This window comes from Primulina tabacum, chromosome 15 (genome assembly GCF_025594145.1).
Source record: "Primulina tabacum isolate GXHZ01 chromosome 15, ASM2559414v2, whole genome shotgun sequence".
In the NCBI taxonomy this organism is placed as follows: domain Eukaryota; kingdom Viridiplantae; phylum Streptophyta; class Magnoliopsida; order Lamiales; family Gesneriaceae; genus Primulina; species Primulina tabacum.
The window spans coordinates 2,953,444-2,971,576 of NC_134564.1; the positions used below are offsets into that span (position 1 = coordinate 2,953,444).

An 18,133-nucleotide genomic window follows, 5' to 3' on the forward strand; every position below is an offset into this window, starting at 1 on the left:
ATTGTGTGCAAGAATTTTTAGTTGTATCAAAATCAAGATATAAATTAACTAAAATTAAAGAGAATAATTAAACATCAAATGTTATATATTAATTAATAAAAAAATAATTATTAATTTTAAACCGAACCTCAGGCATACAAAAATGAGTTGAAACACAATATGGAGTGCAAAACACCCTTCGATCTCTCACACTCTAATCTTATACACCAATCCACCTTCCTCTTCTTTCCGTTCCGCGTTTGGCACCACACTGAACTTGTGGCTTTTTACTCCCCGGGGATGGCTGATTTCCGCTTCATATTCGCCGTGGAACAACGATGTTTCAAACACGCCATTAGCGTCCGTGGTTTCTTGAACACCGTCTGCTAGAGTCAATGTCTGCAAGAACCTGTCGACGACATCGCCGGTGGGTAAATTCTTGAAGCTGTTGTCTGTTAAACACATGGCGTAGCATCCGCCAGGACTCCATGCTGACCAAATCATTATGCCTTGTACTGAGGCATGCGCGTGAATTTCCCTTAGAACTTGATCCAAGCAACTTGCCTGTTCAAACAATGAGTGATTATCTTGTTAGAATCATTAATGGTGGGATTTGCTAGATTGTATACTACATTTACCTGGTTCGGCCCTGACTTGACGTCCAATTCAGTGATCCAGATGGGCAATCTAGCGGAAGCGAGCTGATCGAGCGAAGACCTCAAATAAGGCAAATTGGCATTCCCGAAATGGCCCTGAAGCCCGATCCCTAAAGGGCCATTATACCCCTGCCGCCGCAACTCCGAGATCTTCTGCAGATACTTTGGCGGCGAGGACGATAGATCTCGACTCTCCTCAATCGTGTTGTACTCGTTCAAGAATGGCGTGGCCCTCGAGTCAATAAGGTTCGCCTGCTGGTAAAAGTTGGTTGATGCACTTCCGCCAAGCTTACTCTCAAAGAACGAATAGTGCAAGTTCTCGTTCACAACGTCCCAATGAATAAGTTGCCCCCTATACCTTCCCACCACGGACTTTATCCTCCTGTCCGAAGCTGCCCGAAAGTCATTGGGCGAAAGTCCTCCGACCCACCCAGGCTGGTAAGATGGGTTGTCCCAGAAGACGTTGTGTCCACGAACCGTGACTCCGTGGGATTGGGTGAATCGAAGCATGGAATCTGCGATCGAATAGTCTTCGACTCCGCGGGATCGCTCGGTTGAGTACCATTTCATCTCGTTTTCGAACACGCTGTATTTGAATCTCTCCGTGAACCAGTTTTGGTACGCGGGGTATTGGAGAATGTTTTGGTTTATGGCGCACCCCACTGGGAATCTCGATCCGTTCTGTTTGATGAAAACTGTGGCATTTGAAACGGGTTGGCCATGTTGATCCAAAACTTGGAATTTCACCGATTTCTTGCGCATCTGCGAATGTATATATAATACTCTTACATCAATTACTGTGGAAGTCTTTGAAAGAAAAATTCGATGTTATAGGATAGCTAGTTCCCCCACCTTCTCGACGCTTTGATCTTGGTGAGATTTCCATTCTTCATGCGTAAATGGCTGGAGCGAGATACTATCTGCCAATATATCTACTTCCGCATTATCGCTCTGAAAATTTGAGGAAGCAATGGAGGAGAGATGGTCAAAATCTTATGCTAAAACTGAGATTTTTATGGCAGTACAGTAGATCATGCAAACAAATTATTTCTATATCCATAGGAAATAGCCAAGAACATGATGTAGAAGTGAAGATCAGGAGAACAACCTGAAAGTAGAGCTCGGCAGGGCCGGAAGCATTGACGAGCAAACCACCCTTGAGCATGGACCAACACCCCTTGCGTGCAATAACCCAACCAGCAGTCTCATAGCTATCATCTGTTTTGAACATGGCGGCTATGTGCGCTTCTCCATGGCTTACTTGCAGCCATGCTACAAAACCCAACAAGCAATCAGGCCCCGATAAAGAATTATATATATATATTCTTATACATATGTTTTTTTTTATATCAAATTTCATAAATTATTGAAATATGAAAACCTGAAAATGTGTAAAGTTTGTCTTTTTCTAAATGAAATATCTGCGAGAAGCTATGAAATGGCTGACTTCTATTCGACGCAACGATGTATTTGTTGCCATCTTTGGATTCTTGGTGCTCAATTTTCGACTCTCCAAATCGTGTCCACCCCTCCAATCCTCGATTTATCTCGGGATTCGTCACTATCCCTCCACCATATTGAGGTCCAAGAGGATTTTCCAAACACTATAAATTAATATAATTGCAATAGAAAAACTTAAATATAAATATAATATTCAGATTTCCCTTCTTGAAAATCAAATGATCGAGTTTTTGTACCTCATTCGTGAAGCTGTAATCATAAGGCACTGCATGGATTTTTAAACCTATATATTACAAAAGTAGTGATTGTTTTTACCAATATAATCATAATTTAAATGAATATTTTTTTGAGAAACATGTAAATTTTGTATCTCAAATATACCAAATCTCTCACAATCAATTATCGCAATAGATTAGTTTAAAAATAAAGTTGAACTATATATCATTATATATAACAACTTTGATAAAGACAAAAATTGTTATGAGATCATTGTCTCACGAATCAATTTTTGAGACGAATCTCTAACCCGACTTGATCCTATGTGGATCGAGTTGATACGTGAGACCGTCTCATGAGAGACCTAATCATCACTATAACATAAAGAATAATAGAATCGCCATATTACCATGCTCGAGACCAAGAACAAGAAAGAAGAACAAACAATATTTCAAGAATCTTGCCATGGATATATAAGAACTTAACTGGCTTTTTTTTGGGGGAAACAATGACATACAATATTTATAGTGATTAGTTATTAATTGAAAAATTAATTGCTAAAATCTGTCCCGTTGATTTTCCAAAATTAATTTGGAAATTTAACTTAATTATGGGTACTTAAAGCATAAGATAATTCATTTTCCATCTATATATAAATACGTGATATTTAAATTGGATTTATCAAAAATTAATCGAATTTCCTAATTAATAGGAGGTAAGTATTGAGTCAAATTAGTTAATAAAAAATTAAAGATTCTACGAATTTATTTAAATTTTACTGCTGCCTGATTTGTTTTAGGTGGTAATGTTTTTTTTTTTTTTAAATTTACTTATATTTGAGAATGTCTTTTGTGAGACGATCTCACAAATATTTATATGTGAGACGAATCAACCCTATCGATATCATAATAAAAATAATACTCTTAGCATAGAATTAAATTAACACTTTTTCATGGATGACCCAAATAAGAGGTCTGTCTCACAAAATACAACTCGTGAGACCGTCTCACATAAGTTTTTACCTTTATATTTTACTTCTTTAATCAATCTGACTGCTGTTTTGGAATTATAAATTATATCCACGTATATATTCGCTTTCTTCGATACTTTTCCTATCGATTAATTTCAATTTTTTTATTATTAATTGAACATCGAACAATAGATTATATATTAATTTCATATTATTTATTCTTAATGGCATATATATACATATTAGAAATCTATACATTATAATTTATAAATTATATCTTTGCGTGTGAGCATTTTGTACGCAGCAAAGTCAGCATTGAGAATATTTTCTTTTGGAAAAAATTATTATTAATTTGTTTCTAAGTTAAAATTTGGAAAAAAATATTAATTTACCATGTGGCGTGATATATAATAATATTTTTTTTGTTTTATTTTAAATAAGATAGCACGTTTGGGTTGCGGGTTTAGGTAGGCTGGGTTGGCCCGTCACTTTATTATAAAAGAAATTAAATTTTAATATATTGTTTATAATGCTTATATATGGTAGATGAATTTTGAAAATTTTATAATATTTTATAATTATTTATGTATTATTTTTATTATATTATTTCTAATGGTTTATATATATTGAAAAAATTTATATTATTTGAAATGGTTTATGTATGATTAATTAGTTTCGAAAGAATTATATTATTTATAATGATTTATGTATAGTTGATTAATTTTTTTAAAATTATTTATAATGAAATGAATACATTTGATGATTTTTGAAAAAAAAAATTATTTATTATGGTCTATATGTGATTTTCGATTGATGAATTTTAAAAGATTTAAATTATTTATAATAGTTTGCCTAAAGTTGGTTTTTTAAATTTATGGCGTCTTAGAGTAGATGTGATAGTTGGTGGATAAAATATCATGGTAAAAATTTGTGTGAGACGGTCTCACGAATCGTATTTTGTGAGACGAATATTTTATTTGGGTCATCCATAAAAAATTATTACTGTTTTTGTTAAGAGTATTACTTTTTATTGTGAATATCGGTGGAGTTGACCCGTCTCACAGATAAATATTCGTAAGACCGTCTCACAACACACCTATTCAAATATCATATATACTAGTTATTCTGCACGCGATGCATGTGTACAGTCTTTTATATCATTATCGATGGGCATGGTTCGTCGGAACTGTCGCGGAACTCGTCGCGGCGACCACCGTTCCAGTTCCAATATTTCGTCACGGAACGGTCGCGGCGCGGACTTACAAAAAAAATTAATTCAAAATGTTAGTAAAATTTGTGATCGAGCAAAACTTTCACAAAAAAGTTCAACTAAAATAATATAGTCAATTAAGGCTTGTTGCGTATTTTACCTGCAAATTTTAGAATTGAAGTGAGCTCTGATCAAATGCAAATGCTAATACTAAAATGACATAATATGCATAAAACACATACAATAATGATGAAAACATACACTAAACTAATGCAATAAAACACGTAAAAACGACCTATATCAATTTTGTAGAAATATATAAATTACATTATATTAAAATATATAAAATCATTAAAAATTAATACTTCAATACAAATTATTTTACAATACTAGCACATTAAAAAATATATCGTAAAAATTACACCTTACCAGAGCTAATACCATGAGGAGTGACGGGGAGGAGCTAAATCATCAATATTTTCTCCCTGAGTATCCAGTTGATCAAATTGATTTCTAACATGTGGATATCGATATAAATTATCACCAAGTTGTCCATAGGGATATTGATTTGACTGGGTGCATGAGTGGTCATTGGAATGAGATGAATGACTCTGTAAAAGTGTTTCGTCACGTCGACTGTAATACCCGAATCCACGATATCCACTAGAACTAGCAGCCGTACTCGAAGATCCATACTCAGGACCACGACGTCCAAAACCGCTCCTTATAGATGATGAATGATTAGGAAATCTATTGCGAGCACCATGAAAATAACTCTCAGATTCATTGTATCTATCACCGATATAATGAGACGATCCATAATCAAATCCACGATGTCTAATTCCACTTGTATCGGATGCTGATGTATCAAAAGAATCATGTCTAGCACTATAATTACCATAATATCCATATCCAGATGATTGATTTCCAATCGGATCATACCCAACATGTTGAGAGTCCAAATTATAACTCATCGATCCATAATTATCTCTCATTTGAATTTTCCGGTTTTCCCCCAATCCGAGGCATCTTATATGTTCTTCGACACCCATATATGGTCGAGAAGATCCAGCTGAATGTTCTTTATCACTAGCACTAGAGAATTCTGACAAACTTGCCAAGAAGCGACGTTGTTCCTCAATCCCAGGGCGATAACCATGATCAGTATCTTGTGTTGCATAATAATTTTCATCACCTTCTGCCCATGTCATACCTTCGATATGATGGTCATCGTGACGACTTTGATCATGTGTTGTATCTTGTGATCTATGATGCTTTCCAAGTCCTTGTTGATCATTTCCATCATCTGAATCATCACTATCTTCACTATCTTCTCCATCATCTCTAGATAGAATTCTTATTTCTTTTGATTTTGTTGACTTCTGAACATTTTTATTCTTTTTTGCACGACTCTGACCGTTAGTAGTTGTGTTGTGTACATCGGAATGTAATTCTTGAATTCCTTCATCTAGCCATGCCAAATCGTCATCTTGTAACACCGGCAGGTTCATTATCCCTTATCCACTCGCTTAAGATATCATCATCATGAAAAATGTGATTGAGGTCTATCGTACTGTAATAGTCATCTTCTTCTTTTCTACATGTCAAATTTCGTACCATGAGCCGCATGTTGTAATGAACATAAACTAATTTGTGCAGCTTCTCTACAGCCAAACGATTACGAAGCTTTGTGTGTACAAGAGACCATGTACTCCAATTTCTCTCGCATTCCGAAGATGAGCATGTTTGGCTTAGAATTTTGATTGCAATTTTTCTAAGGTGTGGAGCATCGTCACCATAGTCATTCCACCATTCAGTTGATACAAAAAAAATAATTTTATATACATTTTGTAAATTATAAATTCTTTTGAAAAATACTAAACCTGGGAGAGATTTTTTCACAGCCATTTTTGCGAGTGGTGATCCAAATTCACCTGTCTGATCAGTGAATAATTTAATCTACAAGAAAGAATAAGAAAAAATCATTATGGTTTATATTTCAAATATATAGTAGGAAAAATAAGAAAAAAAATTCTACCTCACTCATCGCCGAAGCTTGCGCACTTAAGTCTGGTTCAAGTCTCTTTATTACAACCTTTAATCCTCGTTTGACCTCATCAGTATAAACACAAGTTCCAGAATACTGAAGTAATGTATTTAAAAAATATGCTGAAATAACATTTACATAATCACAGATTAGAATGACAAATATATAAATGACTTTGATTATATGCTTTAAATAAGTTATATTGTTACCTGCAGCATGCAAATGTTGGTGTAATTGATTGTACCAACGATTATCGATGACATCCCAATATGATTGTCAATCTTTAGTATTTTCTTTTATTGCCAATTTTGCCCGATCCATTGCTTCATAGATAATTGACATTGTTGGCTTTTTGTCTTGATCAACAAGTTTCAAAACTTTTACAAGTGGTTCCATTGCAGCACAAACATCACGAGCTCTCTTCCAAAATCTTGCATCCATGATAATATTAACAGTTTTTTCGGCTATTTTTCTTCTTCTGCTGGTATTATTGATTTCTTCCCACTCCGCAGAAGTGCACAATCTCTTCAAATCTGAAGTATGCCGAACAAGACTTTCAATATAAATGAATTCTGTAGCAAAGCGGGTTATTCCTGGTCTTAGCAATTCACGGTCATTGGTAAATGTTTTCATCAAATTCACAAGTTTATCACTGTTGTATATGAAACTTGTGATTTGTTTGGCTTTTTCAATACACTTTTTTACCTTTTCCATCTTACCACCATCTTCCAAAATGAGGTCAAGACAATGTGCTGCACAAGGAGACCAAAACAAATGTGGTCTTTCCATCATCAATTTTGCACCTGCAGCCTTATTTGCACCTTCACTATCAGTAACAACTTGCACAACATTTTCTTCTCCAATCTCGTCAATCACTTTATTCAATAGAGATAAAATGAAATCAGCTGTCTTTGTTTTGTTGGAGCAATCAACTGAACTATGAAATATCATATTACGATCACAATAAATCATAAAATTGATGATCGGATGCTTGTTGCGCGTGCTCCAACCATCACACATAACTGTACACCCGTACTTGGGCCATTTAGATTTTAATGTATTCAGATAATTATTTATCTCATCCACCTCATCTTGTAAATAAACCCCACCAATTTGGCGTCCTGAGGGACCTTTTATTCCAGTTCCAGCCTCTGCAATGGTATTAATCATGGATTGATAATATGGTCCACTATCTGCTGCATTGAATGGAATAGCATTGTATATAAACCATTTTGAAACAGCTTTCCCAACTTCTTTGACTTTTTCAACAGCAAACCAATTTTTTATACTCTTACGTTTTGAGGGAAACATAAATGAGTCAATCCCTTTTGATGGTAATTGAGATCCATCTTTTACACTAAAGCTGCGAGGCATATCTCTTTTTAAACCAGGATTTAGGCCAAAAGATGAACTAGCACCAGGAAATCCTACAATTATAAAATTTAAGATTAGACATGCGAAATAAATTAATAATGTATGTACACACGAATTAATAATATTGTTTATATATTGTTTACCTAGACCGTGTCGGTTACGCATTTCCTCCTCAAAAACGCTTGTTTTACGGTTTTCCTTCATGACTTTTCGCAATTCTCGAGTTTCAATATCTTCTGAAGCATCTTCACTGCTACTATCACTTTCCAATCCATGTATACTTTGTTGTATTGATTCTAATACTTTTTCTTTTTTCTTTTTCAATAAATTTCGTTTTGCCTTCGAATCTTGGAGATGTTTTCGTAACATCAAAGATATTTCCTTGGGAGCATTATAACATGTTTCGACATTTCCAGTAACGTGTGCAATATGCTCTTTTAATCTCGTAACTCCTCCGGTTACAACTTTTTCACAAAATTTGCATTTTACCGTCTTTCGATTATCACCTACCATATCACCGAACTCCCAACCAATATCGGGTTTTGGAGCCATTCTACAAAAGACTTAAATTTACAAATTCACAACCCACTTCATTTTTTCACTCTCTAAATTGACAATATCAACCAAAAATATTTATTCTATAATTTTACAGATAATTTATCAACGTAAATTTAAATACTTTTTAATAAAACTAATGATTAACTAAGTGAATTATACATAATTAACTAAGTATACGACAAGGCCACAATACATTAATTAACAAAATTTCTTTTTTTTTTAATCATAATCAACTACATTTATTAGTGGAACATATATAACATTAGTATTATTAACGTAAATACTTCAAAATAAATATCACCTTAGTTAAACTTTGTCGATAATTAGCTTCCAAATCCAAATAAAAGCTTCCGAATCCAGATTACAAATATTTGTGTACAAAGGAGAAACGCAGCAACAAGAGGTGTTTTTAAACAGAGAGATGATTTTTACGATTTCTTAATATGAAATAGAAAGATAGACTTGAAATTATTGATACAAATTATTGATTCTTTTGCAGGTTGTCTGACACTCTTTTTTTACTCCTCTTTTCTTACCCTCGGCACTCTCGGTCCATTGTTTTCACTTTTACTAGTCTTGTCCCCACAGGCCAACTCATTAGTTTTCAAATTTCTTCTGTGCGTCCAAGTCTTCTTCATCCATAAGCTCATCCAAATTCATTTTGAACAGCCGAACCGTTCCATTCGCACCGGCCGTTCTGTTCCGGCCGAGATATCGCCGATTTCACGACACAAAACGGCGTGACACTACACTCAACGTTTTGTACTGGAACTTTGACGCGCTAGGGGCCGTTCCCGTTCCAGAACGACCGTTCCGGCTAAGACCCGGCCGCTCCGGTGAACCATGTCGATGGGATAAAGCGAAATTTGCCAAATTATGAAGGATTAAATTGATATTTGAATTTTTTTTTTAAAATGCGTATTGAATTTTTTTTAAAAAAATAATAAACAAAAGTGTAATATTAGTACGTAAAGTTGGGAAAAAAAAGTTGGTGTCCTTGTTAAGTGTCCCTCAACTTTATAATAAAATTCAACTTTATAATAAAATAGAATATATATATATATATATATTTGTAATTTGATTTTTGGCGGCGTGTTCCTCAATCCCTAATTTCAATCAGTGTTTGCTTGTCTTAACATTCGCAAAGCCCTAACTGAAAAATTACGTACTGATGGAGAATGGGGAAGATTCAATTTCAAGTAACGATATCGCTCGTCCATGGCAACCCTCCTATCACACTTTTACACCAACGCGAAAGCAGGTATTTTTTTTTATCAAGTCCAGGGATTGGTGCTAATTATGTACACACGCAATTCGGAATATTTTTTTCATGAAGATTAATTGGCCACTCGACTAAATATTGGGGGATTAGATTTGATATCGGGATGGAAGGGGTGGATAAGGAAAAAGTGCAGAGAATAGTGTATGAGATGAGCAAAGGGTCCAAATATTTCGAAAATGAGGAAAGAAAGGAAGCTTACATGAAGCAGAAAATCGAGAATATGCGGGTGCGGCTTGCGAAGCTCACTGCCTCGGATATAGCCAATTACCAGAAGGTGTGGTCCATCCTTACCGAAAATGAAGCAAAACTGAAATAAGTGATTTGTTCAGTTGGTTGATTTCGAACTTGATATGTTTTGTCATTTTGCACGCTCCTTATATGATTTATTATGTTTAGTTATGCTGACCATATTTCCTTCAATTGTGAAGGGATTAAGTTGTCCTGTCGGGAACATGTTATCTTTACTTGACATTTATATATCTTATACAGATTGCTGATAAAAGGTTGGTAGATTTAGAGGCCACGCGTGATTTGTCTAGGATTTGGCTACATGTTGACATGAATGCTTTTTACGTAGCTGTTGAAACACTGAGCAATCCTTCTCTGAATGGCAAGCCAATGGCTGTTGGTAGTTTATCTATGATCTCAACTGCTAATTATGAGGTCGGAACAGCCAATTTTGAGTTTATCGGTTGATTGTGAATGCTTTTTTTTTTTTATCTCAGCTAAGCCTGTAATTTATCTGGGTTCACATTTGATTAGAAATCCCGAGTACTTTTTGTTGCTTAACTTTGATGAGGCTCAAATATTTTCTTTTCAGGCGAGGAAATATGGGGTTAGAGCTGCAATGCCTGGATTTATTCCCAGGAAGTTGTGTCCAGAACTCATTTTTCTTCCAACCCACTTTACACTCACTGTAGTGATTTGACCAGAAAAGGTTAGCTTCTTCGTTTTTTCCCCTGTGAACTGTTTGATGCGCAACCACTAATGTTTTTTTCTCTGATTTTCCTGACACTCTTTATTTCTTTTTAGTTTCCACAATTACGATCCCAACTTCTTTTCTTCAAGTTTAGATGAGGCCTACCTAGATATAACAAACTTCTGCAGCGAGAGGGGATTAACTGGTGGACAAGTACGTTTGAAAACTGAACTACCGTGTGATCCAATATTTATCTGTTACTCTGCATTGACATTTTTTCTTTTCTATCAATCATGGTTCTGATACTTGTATAATTAATTCATGATGTTTATTCATCCTCAAGGTGGCAGAAGAGCTCAGAGAAAGTGTTTAAAGTGAGACTGGACTCACATGCAGTGCTGGGGTGGCACCAAATCGCTTACTTGCTAAGGTTTTGCATGATTTATGCGGAAGACTTTTTATGTTATCTAACTTAAAATTTGATTTCTATTCTGTATTTGAGCGTCGCTCCAATGTTAAAAATCTCACTCTTTTTCTTAAACAGGTTTGTTCTGATATAAATAAACCGAATGGACAGTTTTTGTTGCCAAACGACTGTATGGCTGTCATGACTTTTATATCTTCGCTACCAATAAGGAAGGTACTTTTACATGCCTGTTAAAATTTTTTGAGGGGGTGGTTTTTATGTTTTTTTTAAATGCGCAGGTTCTATTTCAAATTCACAAAAAAGTATTCTGAATTCGAAGAATTTCTTGTGTAGATTGGGGGCATTGGTAAGGTCACTGAAATTATTTTGAAGGATGTGCTTGGAATTACAACCTGTGCGGAGATGCTGCAGAAGAGTAGTTTAATCTTTGCACTATTTTCTCGCTCATCGGCAGGTTTGTGGATAGAAGTTATAATCTCTTCCTACTCATTCTGATGTGATTGGATTTTTTTTTGGTCGTAGCCCGAAAGCTCTGTAGATTCTAATTATCTGGCACTGAAAACTGTCAGATTCTAATTGCTTGAGTAGACTGATGTGAGTTTCCTACTTCATATGTACTGAATGTTTTTCCTCGATGTTGTAGATTTTTTCTTGTCTGTAGGCCTGGGGCTTGGAAGGACAGATACACCTGAAGTGACCCACAGAAAAAGTATGAGCACCGAGAGAACATTTTCGTGCACCAAAGACGAGACTTCAGTTTACCAGAAATTGGGTAATTGGATTAACACGTCTTGCCTTATTTACCTCAGTGTCATAACTCATAAGACCCATCCCTTCTTTCTTATTCTCAATTGCATGATAATTCATTTAATTTTCTTTAAAATAGTTCAACGGCAGCTTCTTACTAGAACCACAATTTTAGTTTCGGTATTACCTTACTATAGTAACAACTTCATAAAAAAAACTTACCTCACAATTTCAACCCAGCCTTCGGTGATGATTGGGTATTTTTTGGGGAATCACTATACGCTTCTTGCCCAGTTACTTTTTCGTGGTCACTAGATAGCGTTGTAAACGAATCGAGCCGACTCGATAAATATTTGGTTCGTATTTGAACTTATAGAACTCGAACCAAACTCGAACTTGTTTTTTCGAGCCAAACTCGAACCAAAATTATTTTGTTTGATAGTTCGAGAGTTTTAATATTTTATTAATATAATTATATATTAAATATATATACATTTCGATCATTTCAGACTTTTCGAGCTTTCGAACTTCAATGTCTGGTAAATAGTTCGAACAGTTCGCGAATATGTTCGAACATTTCGACCCGAACTCAAGCCAAAAAAAATAAAATTTTCGATCTTCGAATCGAGCTCGAACTTGAATATGCTTAACTCGAGACTTAAATTTTTACTAATATTTGACACAATTCGGTTTGTTTACACCTCTATCACTAGGCTTCATGGCTTTATTGGTTTACTGTTCAGCATCAAGTTTTAGATATGCCAGTTTGATCCATCCAGAGTTCCATTTTGAAACTTTTATGGTGTTAAATGGATGTTTTGTAAGATTTAATTATTCGAATAAGAACATTCATTTTAAAATGAGTTTAATGGACGAAGGCCTTTAAGTAATTGCTTCTTGTGCTGGGTGGTATCTCTTGTGAATGGCGCACAAACTTTTTATTTGCTGTTTTCTTGATGTTTGTGCATTCTCAAATTAATCCATAATATTCCGATTTGCAGTTGATCTTGCCGAAAATCTTTCTACCGACTTGAAGAAAGAAGGCCTGTGCGGAAAAACATTGACATTGAAGTTGAAACCTTCGTGTTTTGAGGTATTGTTTGATGCACCACTGAAATTTTGGGTGAATGAACTCTCTTTCTAGAGATTGTCTCTGAATGTACTTTTTCTGTAAGTTCAGTGTCTGCTCCAAATTTCGTTCAACGATAAAGTTTCTGTGTTAACATGTCCTTTGAAAGGTCAAACAGCTCAGCACGAAATATTTGACCAATTAACTAAAACTAATTCACCCATCAGTTTGTACATCCCCACACATGCCATACTTATGAGTTATGACATCATCCTGCCTTATGACGTGAACCAAAAATACGAACTGTTTTTCCTTGTATCCTTCAGTGAAGACAGCAAAGGTTTTTCCTTGTATCCAAAAATACGAACTGTTTTTCTTTGTATCCACACATGCCACGGTACATTTTCTCAAGTGAGGATATTCTGAAGCATGCAATGACGCTTAAGGCTGAACTCCCAGTATCTCTCCGACTGATGGGTAAGACACTCCTTTTTGTGCATCCATTATACAAATTTCGATCCACGGTACTGTTCTAAAGTGATGCATTGAACTTTGAAATCTTCCGCCTTCTTTCAGGACTACGGATGTCACACTTCAGTGAATACAGCAAAGGTTTTGCAGTAGACCCTAAACAAAAAACACTTTCTACTTTCATCGTTACAGATGATACTATGGGAAGAGGTCTAACAGATCAAAAGCTTTCGGAATTCAATCTCAAGGATGATACTTCATCCATAGGCAGAGAAACCAGTTTCTCTGATGATACACATTGGACATTTGAATCTACGGATTTAGTAAACTCCCAGAAAGTAAAAAATCTCGGCCATACTGACTCCAGGAAGGGCCAGGTCGTGGCGGAAGCCTGGGAAAGTTCTGATCTGCAGATTGATTGTTCAAGACACCATGTAAGTTAACTAGTTTTGGTTGTTTTTGGCATTGAAACTTTACCCAAGTTAAACAAGTTGCCTCTTACCTGATCTACTTTTTTTTAGTCCAATCAAAACTTTTCTGAGTCTTTCTTGTTAATTAGGTTGATGACCACAGTACAGAGAATGATGCAATAAAGATGGTTCCATCCTGTGCTGAAAGAAGTTCTTCTTCTATGCAGTACGAGGAAAGCGGCCTTGAAAGACGGAAGAATAATCGGCTGCAAGGATGATGAACCGGTGTCTTTACACGACAAAGAGCCTTTTCTTTGGTTGAACGATTACATGTGCTCCATATGCGGTATCGAACTACCCCCTTGCTTGACCGATGAAAGACAAGAACATTTTGACTTCCACCTTGCCGAAAGGCTGCAAGAAGAAGAGTCGAGCAATGTTCTGAGGATTCCCAAGCCTAGGAAGAGGTAGTTAATCCATTTTATTGCTTTTTCCTGAACCATGTGATTTCACTTCCCCTCATAATTTTTTTTGAATCTGTTCCAGGCTCATCCACGATGACCATAAAGTGATCCACAGCCGACAGAAAAAGAAGTCCAAAAGCATGTCCTTTGAAAGGTACACACATTCCAATTGATATGTTCTTTGTAAAGGCAAGTCAAAATTTCTGAGATTGTATGATACAATTAACTTTTTATTGTGTATATCAAGAATATTTATTATAAGAAAAATTTTTATTATTGCAGATATTCTCCATTGCATTTAAGGTTACATATTTTGATTAATTCCATGAGATTCATAAATAATTTTTGACTGACTCTGGTGAAAAAAGATGAAAAAAAAAAAACCATGCAAGTTAAATGATTAAAAAAGAAAATAAATTATGTAAGTTACACGACTAAAAAAGCAAAAACACCGTTAACTTGACAAAAAATGAAAAAATATGTAAGTTATATGACAAAAAATACAGATTTATGTTTGTACCGCTCCTCGTAGAGTAGATCTACATCCAACCAAGTCTTTGAGTCTTTGACTAGGGAACGAGATAATATTTTTAACATAAACAAAAGTGAAAAACGTAAATTATAAGACCAAAAATATTATTTTTCGGGTTAGAAAACATTAATCCAACAATATCGTGGTAACATTCATCTATGACTTGAAATACAAATTAGGCATCATATACATATAAGATTGTGATATTTTAGTTTTATATTTTTTGTTGAATTAATTATAGTCTTTAATTATGTCTCATCATTTTTTTTTTGAAAAACATGTAACGTAACGATTAATATCATTATTAAATTTTTATAATCATGTGATTAATTTTTTCATGAGATACACATATTTAACAATGATATTAATCATTTAATTGTGTAATTTAAAAAAAAACTAAAATTAATTATAAAAATATAATTACAAAAGTATAAAAAATTAAATAAAAAATAAATAATTTAAAATATCACACCTCAATACATAATAAATTCACATTTAACTTATAAATTGTTATGATATTTATTTCATAATAAGATACTAATAAATACTTTGCAAGAAGCAAGTACCGCTGCCATCCTAACATGTGAAATCCAATCCATGCGGATAACAAATCCTCTGAACCATCCCGTTTCCCCTTTTCCTCCACAAAAAACCCTAATCTCAATCCAAAACTCACAATTTCCAATTCAAAAATGCAATCCAGGCCGACCCCAATTCCGAACCAAATCCAGGCAGACCCAAAACCGATATCGGAACACCAATAATCATGAGATTGAGTTGCCAACAATGTCCGAAATCATTGAGGCATCAAGAGCGCAGAATCTCGACCTTCAGCTGCAAACATTTGGACCCTTTTTCAGAATCACAGCAACGAGTTTGCTGACGAACAGGGATCTGGGCAGGGCTGATGGGTTGGTTAGAGTTTGGTTTAGAGGGAAGATTCTGCATTTGGATTCCATGAAGCTTCGAAAGGAGACAATTGGAATGGAGAAATCGATATTCGGGATCGGATTGTTCCTCGGAGCAGTTGCGATCAGACATGGATACGAGTGTGGTTGCAGCACAGCTGAATTGCTTGCTATCAATGACACCGATTTGTACCACTCCAAGGTTATCTTTTTACCTCTCAAAAATTGCCAGCCAACTAAAAAATTCATGATTTTTTATTTTTTAAAAAAATTTTTGTTAACGGGTAGTATTTTTACGAGATATATATTTTATTTAGTTCATTCATAAAAAAATATTATTTTATTTTTATGCTAAGAGTATTATTTTTTATTGTGAATATCGGTAGGAAACCCGTTTCAAAAATAAAGATTCGTGAGACAGTCTTACAATAAAACTATTTTTTTTAAATCAAAGTTTGTTTCGAATAAATAAAATACCCTTCAAGTGATCATGTGAATAATTCAATTTTATTCTCTCATTTAAGCAATGATTCATCCTTCTTGCTTCTGTTATGCTCAATCAAATATTTTGGACCGTGAGATACTAAACTAACTTGTTTGAATTCTTTCAAAAAAATATAAACTTTGGGTCGAAATTGTGAGCATTGCAAAGAAAAGATCTCAAATTCGAAGCTGCGTATTGGTACTTAAAGATGATAATGTGTTCGATGGTAAATTGCAGCTTGTGAAGTTTTACACGAGGCTTGGTTTCAAGAAAGTGTACGAGGTGAGGGGTGAATCACTTGAAGATTTGAGTCACATGTTGGTTTGGGGAGGAGTTGGCACTCGAATGGATGCAAATATTCGACAACTTATGATCAAATGGTGTATAAGATTCAAGAAAAAGATTTAGTTCATGAATTACCATTTTAATATTATATATATATATATATATATATATGACAAAAACTTGTGAGACGGATCTCTTATTTGGGTTATCCATGAAAAAATACTATTTTTTATGCTAAGAATATTATTTTTTATTGTGAATATCGATATGGTTGATCTGTTTCACTAATAAAGATTCGTATGGTTTTTATAACTTTCTCTCCTTATATATAGGTTTTTGTATGGTTTATATAGTTGGTTGCAACGGTTTATCATGGTTTTTTTGTTAATTAAAGAATGTCATTTTTCAAATAGATAAGGAGAGAAGGTTATAAATTTAAGCATTATTTTCAAACTATATGCATGTAAAATTTATCATTTAGATAAATTGAACTATTACTTCTCATTAATGAAATTAGAATTCGTCTGAGAATTTACCAACAATTAAAGCAACTGTGTGGTGCTAAAATTGCAATTAGACCCGAGAGTTGTTCTTTTCAGTTATGACCAACTTCTGGGTATCTATATCACTCGACAAAGCTTGTCGACAATAATAGTAACAAGCACAATAAAATACATTAGCTCCACGGCTCGATCCTTCTCGCCTCACGCATTCTGCCTCGATCAAAAGGTCGAGTCCACCTACAGCGTTAGCACATGTAGTTACGCACGAACCCGGACTCGAGGAAGCGCACGAGTATAGTATATCCATTTGGCAAGTCTCCCATTTACCCCAACAACCTACATACATTAGGAAATCGATTTTAAAAATCAGTAAAACACTTATTTTTTGCACATTTATGTCTCTAAAATATCAAAGGATTACGTATAAAACTCAGATATTTACATGTCAATCATACTCATATTTACAATAATAAAAATAATATTTTTTCATAAATTACTGAAATTGGAGATCTGTCACACAAAATTGACTCGTGAGACCGTCTCGCAAAAATTTTTGTGATGAAATTGAAATACTTTGTGCTTCATAAGTGATTAGTTTTAGTTTTACATATTTCTTTTAGCAACTTCGAGTGAAAGATCGAGAGTAAATAAAAAGTCGATACCTGAAATTAAAATGAAGCAAATAACTGAAACCAAGCAAGATGCCAATAGGTTTGCCATTAGATCGTTAAATGAATACTTCTGATTCTAATTATCAATGTATTGTACAAGCAGATTTTTTTTGGTATAGAGCCAAAGAGTCTAGCCATAATGTGTATATATATGTGTGTGTGTGCGTGTTTGGCGTTGTTGTTTACGGAGGAAAATCTCGTCGCTTGATTACGAGTACAATAGATATGGAAACTAAAGGAATGTGAAATCATATAAATAAACATAATATTTTAATTCCTAAAAAACATATTATTTTAACTTAAATTATTTCCGAATGTGCTAAAAGAATAAATTAGTACCAAATCTTGAAGATTTGTATAAGAGGTTTTGGCAATTAAAATTTAAAACACTAGTTATTTTTTAAATTTCCGGATGTTTTATAATATCATTTAGTATTATTCTAGATCGAGGGGATATGGTTATTTTGTGACTACTCTAAAGTTTGTTTTT

General features: G+C 34.4%; 2 protein-coding genes, 2 long non-coding RNA genes and 1 pseudogene across 4 annotated transcripts; 2 read left to right on the forward strand and 3 right to left on the reverse strand.

Moving 5' to 3' along the window:
• Positions 1-186: 186 nt before the first annotated feature.
• Positions 187-6,802, reverse strand: LOC142525783 (uncharacterized). The gene is made up of 10 exons (XM_075630074.1): positions 6,749-6,802; positions 6,531-6,635; positions 6,376-6,451; positions 4,934-6,008; positions 2,333-2,345; positions 2,017-2,239; positions 1,744-1,907; positions 1,488-1,586; positions 618-1,397; positions 187-543 (listed from the first exon to the last, which is right to left on the reverse strand). Exons 1-10 carry the CDS (start codon positions 6,800-6,802, stop codon positions 187-189), a joined length of 2,946 nt encoding a protein of 981 aa, XP_075486189.1.
• Positions 4,869-8,465, reverse strand: LOC142525784 (uncharacterized). Its single transcript, XM_075630075.1, has 4 exons — positions 8,057-8,465; positions 6,749-7,966; positions 6,531-6,661; positions 4,869-6,451 (listed from the first exon to the last, which is right to left on the reverse strand). Exons 1-2 carry the CDS (start codon positions 8,463-8,465, stop codon positions 6,816-6,818), a joined length of 1,560 nt encoding a protein of 519 aa, XP_075486190.1. The 3' UTR covers positions 4,869-6,451; positions 6,531-6,661; positions 6,749-6,815.
• A 1,093-nt stretch (positions 8,466-9,558) lies between these two features.
• LOC142525785 (DNA polymerase kappa-like) lies at positions 9,559-14,267 on the forward strand (annotated as a pseudogene).
• A 1,011-nt stretch (positions 14,268-15,278) lies between these two features.
• LOC142527464 (uncharacterized) lies at positions 15,279-16,600 on the forward strand. The gene is made up of 2 exons (XR_012815466.1): positions 15,279-15,902; positions 16,422-16,600. It is a non-coding gene; the product is annotated as an uncharacterized LOC142527464 (long non-coding RNA).
• A 544-nt stretch (positions 16,601-17,144) lies between these two features.
• LOC142527465 (uncharacterized) lies at positions 17,145-17,753 on the reverse strand. The gene is made up of 2 exons (XR_012815467.1): positions 17,635-17,753; positions 17,145-17,308 (listed from the first exon to the last, which is right to left on the reverse strand). It is a non-coding gene; the product is annotated as an uncharacterized LOC142527465 (long non-coding RNA).
• Between the last annotated feature and the right edge of the window lie 380 nt (positions 17,754-18,133).